The 6,718-nt window shown below is 40.5% G+C and overlaps 1 protein-coding gene across 1 annotated transcript in view; it reads left to right on the forward strand.

The window, feature by feature from the left end:
• The window catches only part of Smp_156360 (putative pyruvate kinase), a gene marked incomplete at its 5' end in the record, with an annotated part of 65,554 nt that extends 59,345 nt beyond the window's left edge, over nucleotides 1-6,209 (forward strand). Inside the window, 3 exons of the mRNA XM_018799400.1 lie at nucleotides 346-524; nucleotides 4,982-5,100; nucleotides 5,935-6,209. Coding sequence (XP_018651192.1) covers nucleotides 346-524; nucleotides 4,982-5,100; nucleotides 5,935-6,161 — 525 coding nt within the window. The 3' untranslated portion in view covers nucleotides 6,162-6,209. The remainder of the gene's footprint in view (nucleotides 1-345; nucleotides 525-4,981; nucleotides 5,101-5,934) is intronic.
• Nucleotides 6,210-6,718: the final 509 nt, after the last annotated feature.

Consider the following 6,718-nt stretch of genomic DNA (forward strand, 5'->3'; position numbering starts at 1 on the left):
ATTTCTTGCTTTTCTCGGTGATTGCTTATTCACTTGGTGTTTAGTTGTAAATTGAGTTAAAAATTCGTTATAATTAGCTTTTGGGACATATTAACTTGACGAATTAAACGTAAAACTATGTTGAAACCTTTTAAGCCTTAATTTTTTTTATCTAATATCTAAAAAGACAGAATGGTGAGTTCTATAGTGAAAAATTAAAGTTCTTAAAAATATTTTTATGACAATTTGTATCAAAGTGTCTCTTACTTTTATTCCAACAAGTCGGTTCACCTAAACTACGTAAAATTAACTTTATTCATCTGCTTCCAATCTTGATTACGTTTTCATAAATTGTTTTCTGATCAGATTTGTCGTGAAGCCGAGTCCACTATTTTTCATGAAAGGTTTTGGATAGACCTTAAGACAGCTCGAGAAGTAAGAGGATTGTCAACATGGGATCCAGCATACTTTGCATGTTTAGCTGCTGTTGAGGCTTCCACGACGTCAAATTCATCCGCCATTTTTGTAGTAACTACTTCTGGACGGTAAGTGTAAGGTCGCATAAAGTATAAATTTTCATTCTTCATCAGTCAGTCAGCTACAACGTAGGACCAGGCACATATATGCATCGGTCCAAGTTGCCATACCTCGTTAGTACAACAAGATCAACACCGGATTCATAGTAGTTAATTTAGTGGTGGTGGTGGTAGTATATAAATTATAGGTTGTCTATAAGGATATAGTATAGGAAGGAAGAAAGTTATGAAGCAATTTTAATCTCAAGGTTTAAGGGAAGATAAAGAGTGTATACACCTACGCCATTGTGATCGATTCTGAGCCACGTCACCCAGAGTCTCCAACCATTGGTTACGATAGTCACGCGGACCCCAACCAGGTAGTCTGCATCTGCCAACATGGCTCAGGCTAGAAGTTAGTGACTTCAAGCACTGATGCCATGTTTTGGTTTGGCCGCCCCTAACTCTCTTCCAACCATCCCCAATACTAGTCAGCATTGCGCGTCGTGGTAATCGGTGTTCAGGCATACGTAACACGTGGCCCAACCATCTCAGTCGATGAAGATTCATGACCTCATCAACTGATTTACCATCATTTCCTAATACCCTGCGTCTAACCTTACTATTACTTACCCGGTTATCCCAGCAGATGCGAGCAATATTTCTAAGGCATCTGTGGTCAAATACTAGTAACTTACGAGTATCTTCTACTCTTAATGGCCATGTTTCGCAGCCGTAAAGTAGAACAGAGCGAACTGCTGCGCAGTATACTCGTCCCTTAATTGATAGACGGATATCTCGTCTTCGCCATAGGTGACGTAAGTTGGCAAAAGCCAAACGAGCTTTTTGAATCCGTGCTGAGATTTCGTCAGACACCAACCCATTAGGACTGATCAGACTTCCAAGATAAGTGAAGTTGTTCACGCGTTCGACCACTTCACTCCTTAGTTCGGGTGTTGACGCAGGCCAGTCCTGGAGTAACAATTTACATTTGGATGGGGAGAAACGCATCCCAAACATCCTGGCATTATTACTGAGTTCCAACAGAAGACTCTGCATTTTGTCAGCGTCTTCACCAAACAGGACTATGTCATCTGCGTATTCTAAGTCGCTTAGTGGTCCCCCTGGTAGAAGATCAATTCCTGAAAATTCAGTCGAAGAGAGTGTTATTTCCAGCAACAGGTCTATAATGAAGTTAAACAAAAATGGGGATAGTGGACAGCCTTGACGGACACCACTTGAGGTTGCAAAATCATATGACAGTTCGCCATAAGCTCTCACTCGACTAATAGTGTTCGAGTAAAGAGCCTTTACAAGGTTTATGTACTTCTGAGGTACACCTTTCAATGACAGACACTGCCACAGAACCTCTCGGTCTACAGAGTCAAATGCTGCTTTCAAGTCAAGAAAAACTATCATTGTCGGACGCCGATAAGCGTGTCTGTGCTCTAAAACTTGACGAATGGTGAATATGTGGTCGATACAGCCACGACCAGGTCTGAAGCCAGCCTGATTTCCTCGTGTTTGCAGTTCACGAGTCTTAGTTAGGCGCCTGATAATTATTGAGGCTGGTATTTTGGATGCTATGTTAGTCAGACTAATCCCTCTATGGTTATCACAGGATGATTTTGACCCCTTTTTATATATTGGGACAATCAGAGATTGTGACCAGTCAGATGGGATTACGTCCGTCTCCCAGATTTTAGCCAGAATATTAGTCAACCTAATCGCTAAAATTGGACCACCATATTTAAAGACCTCTGGAGCCAATCCATCTGGACCAGCTGCTCTTCCTCGTTTCAGATTACTTATAGCCTTCTGAACTTCAAGTAGGGTCGGGGGGCCTACTTCAATGTTCCATTCAGGTTTTCTGGGAATAGAGGGTAGTTGTGCAGTAGCTGAAGGCCAGCTAAACTGCTCCTTAAAGTGTTCCGCCCATCGTTCTAAACCTTTGGGTTGAGAGCAGATAAGGGTTCCGTCTTTTTCCGAGATTGTCTCACTTACACTTGACTTCTTAATTCCGGTTTCTTTTATTAGTCTGAATAGTTGCCTGGTGTTGCCTACAGCCGCTGCCTTTTCCATCTCTTTTGCTTTCGTTGCCCACCACTGCTCACGATCGTTCCTTAGACTTTTAGTTAACCTAGATCTAATTTGTTTACGCTCTTCGTCATGTTCAGAGCCTGATGGGATGAGTTTACGCGAATCCATCAGTGAAATAGACTTAGAGGAAATCCACTGGTTTTTTGGAGCCCTATGGTTTAAATGACTAATAGATGTTACTGCTGTTTCCACAGCTGTTCGTATGTCTTTCCAAGCAGCATCTGGGTCAGTCTCGTTTACAGAACTGCCTAGATGTGAACTCAGTTGTTTCTGGAATTCGCATTTGGCTTTCTCGTCCTGCAGTTCAATCCTAATGAGTCTTCTTAGTGTACTTTTCCTGCGTCCATTGAGGCGCAGACAAATGCGCGCTCGTATTAAAGCGTGATCAGAGTCTAAACAAGTATTCCAATACGAGCGACAATCTTCTATTGAGCCTCTCCAACGATGACTGATGACAATATGGTCTATTTGAGTCCATCGTTGGTTTGGTGCAGGTGGTCGCCATGTTAGACGATGTCTCTCCTTATGCTTAAAATTAGTGCTTGCTAAAAATAAACGATTGTCTGAGCATAGTTGCAACAGACGATCACCATTATCGGTTCGTTGAGCCGGAATACTAAAACACCCACCTAAATGTCTTTCTGTTTGATTTAAGCTGCCTACCTGGGCATTAAAGTCACCCGCTACGACTACTATGTCTGAGCGCTTAGCTTTCTGAAGAAGCTTAGAGAGCTTTTTGTAAAAGTCACCTTTCACTTCATCATGGCTGCAGTCAGTGGGAGGGTAGGCAGAAACGACGAAAAGGCAACGACGTGTGTCCCTATCCTTCCGAGTTCTTACGGAGCCATTTAGCCGGACAGCACACAGGCGACTGTCAACGGGGATCCATTCTAGTAGTGCCTGTTCTGCCCTTATACTTAGTGCTATGCCTACACCTGCAAGTCCACGAGAACTAGCCAACGGGTCGCCAGATACACGGAGGGTGTATTTCGTTGGCTGTCCATTTTGGCGAGGTGAGGTCAAGTGAATGACCATACTGGGATCCTGTATGCGTGTTTCGGAGACACAGCATACATCGATGGTACGAGATTCTAGGGTTTTAGCTAAGGAGGCCTGTTGACCGATTTGGCATAGGGTACGTACGTTGAAGGCTCCAATGTGTAGTTTGGAGCGAGGTTTTAGTAGACCTGAAACAGCGTTTCGCGCACTAGAATCGTTGGCCATGGTGACACTTGAGGAGGAAACCGAGAGAGGAAGTTTAGTGTTGAAAGTCAAGGTAGAAGGAATAGTATGAATTGAAGAAGGAGATTGATTATGAATACAGTGGTCTTGAGTGCTTTCAGAGGTATGAGGGCAGTTATCACTTCCCGGTTGCCCACACCGTGGAAGGGTTCTTCTAGAGATACCTGAAAAGGAAATTGGGTTAGAAGTGGTCTTAATGACCTGAGAGCGTGACCGCAGTGCCCAAGGGACAACTGCTTGAGGTCGGTCACACACGACCTTTTTGTGGGTAGTTTTTGTGTTAGCTCCGTTCTTCAAAGGACCTTACCGCCGGAGATGGATATCCGTGGGATAAGGCGAGGCGTGCATTTTTAGGGTCGACCTTTTCTAAACCCACCCTTCCTTGTGAGAAGGCAGCATCGCTGTCATGCTGGTTGTCTGAAGGAAACACCTTACTGCTGTCACACCTCTGTACAGTCAGCAGTACGACTCCGCCTTCGACCTTGGGTTTGCTGCTTTTAGTCTCACCGCTCTTCAAACGACCTGCCTGGCATGGTAGGACCTTGAGGAACGATTGTTCCAGCCAGTATAGCTCGGTTGATTCATCACGATAGGCAAGCCCGACCACCACGTCAAGGTAGCAGCAACGGTCGGGATTCTTCATCTCACTTGAGACATTCCATTGTAACCCATAGTTTCCTTCAGACAGTATTTTAAAAGTCAGTCTTTAACTTTATAACTATCACTAAATTTATGGAGTGTTTTAAGGTTGTTCCATAAATTCATCTGATGATCATAAAATTCCTTCGCTAGTATTTTGTTTAACATGGAATCCTTTTTAAGTATCAACGGTTAGCACATACGTGACCCTTTCTATTTAAAGAGATCTATCCATTTCTCAAAAGTTGGTCACTCAACGATCCTTTTAAATGCAACCAACCCTATGGTAACCAGATGTTCACGCACTATTAGAAATTCTTCGTTATCGGTGAATGGTGTCTATTTATCGACCTAACCCTAGCCTATATGTCATTCATAACTGTAATTTTTGCACTCAATATAGCAGTTGTCTGTGGTTTAGTAATTCCTACTTCTCACAAGTCAACTAGCTTTATGGTGAATATACCAGTTAATTTATACATTACTTTTTCATATTATTTTTTTAGTTCTGCCTTAGCCATAGCATCATTTCACCCTTCTTGTCCAGTTGTTGCAATCATGAGACGACCTGAAATAGCACGAAAATGTCATTCCATTCGTGGCATACATCCATTTGTTTATACGGGTAAGTATTTATAAATCGATCAACCTCCTGTACCCTTAGTTCATTGTTCATATCTAATTTTCTTCAGCCAAGTTTTTAAAACTCATAACCCAAATGTCTTGATAACTTAAAAGTGACTTTCTCCTATGATAGTTAAGTATAGATTACTAAACCATTTAATTGAAAGGAAGTCAAACGTCCCAAACCAACAAGATTTCTTCCACAAGACACCTCATTCAACAGTCCCACCACACACTAATAATGGTCCAAGTATTTTGGTGAACAAGTACCTAAACTACTTTTGTTCAATTAAAATGATCGTGTTTCGAAAAATCCCACACTCTTAATTTATGTACCTGACTACAATGCACAAGCAGATAGTCTTAGTGCACCAACGGCAATTTATAATTCACCTGTAACTGATGTTTTATTAATACCCAGTGCACCAAGGTGAATCTAGCTATTTGAAATGTGTTAACAAAGGGGAATAGTAAGCATGAAATATACGTGAGATATTTTCCATGCGAATCTCGTTTAATTTGCATTTCGGCATAATAAAGTTTCATGTTCGTTCCTACAAAGCTGATTCTGACAGTGAGCATTATATTTAAAAAGTCTGTAACCATACGTCATTGCACTAGGGACTGATCTACTGACCAGAAAACATTGTAGTCTATATATCGTGCAGATTTGCAGCAAAGAGTTGTTCTACACAAAAATGATGAAAATACTCCCTAATTTCTGTAAACTTTGCCAATTTTACTATGCTAAAACAGGCACTTTCACCGTGTCTTGAATGAATTATTGATTTTCTTCCCATTTCAATGTAATATAACCAAATTATTTCTTCCATAGGCGAGAAATTATGTGAATGGTCTCATGATATGGATGTTCGATTGAATGCAGCATTAGATTTTGCCAAAATGCGAGGTTTCGTTGGTGCTGGTGATCAAATTATAGTGGTTACTGGACAAAAGGCAGGAAGTGGTTCTACCAATACTGTGCGCATTTGTGAAGTTCCGCCTGAAAATGCTCCTCTATCTGTTGTTAAATCACAATCCTCTTTCATTTCTGAAAACTAGTTGTTTGAGTTATATTCATTCTACTTTCCGAAATGAAAATATATCAGTACTTTTATGCTTACCATTCCCTATTTCTGCTATCACACTAACATAATCTGACAATTTTGATAAGTTGAATTCCCATGTTTTAGTACTTAATTTTGTCTTCGTTTTTTAGATTTGTACTTAAATAAATTTTAAAATAGTGAACTTGATAGTACATATTTTGGATTATGTTCTATCTAAAAAATATTTTGAAAAATATCTTGTTTACTTTTGAATACTATTTCTCAAGTAAAAAATATATCTAAGTTCTCAATTGACTGTTATACCAGTCCAAACTTAGGGCCAGATGATAGTTAGTCATAAACTGTAAGTATCTATAGTTATATTTCACAAGTTATTCTAGGGAAGTTTGAAACGATATTCAATATGCTTCGTGAAATAAAAGTAATCTTGATCGTTTTAAATTGTTTGGATTATCCCGTTGTTAATACTTTTGACTGGAATTCGGTCAGTCTTGATTGGGTTATGGATACCTTGTATGGATTGCCTGGATATAGCCATTATGAAAAAAG

Source organism: Schistosoma mansoni, chromosome 3, assembly GCF_000237925.1.
Source record: "Schistosoma mansoni strain Puerto Rico chromosome 3, complete genome".
NCBI classification, from domain to species: domain Eukaryota; kingdom Metazoa; phylum Platyhelminthes; class Trematoda; order Strigeidida; family Schistosomatidae; genus Schistosoma; species Schistosoma mansoni.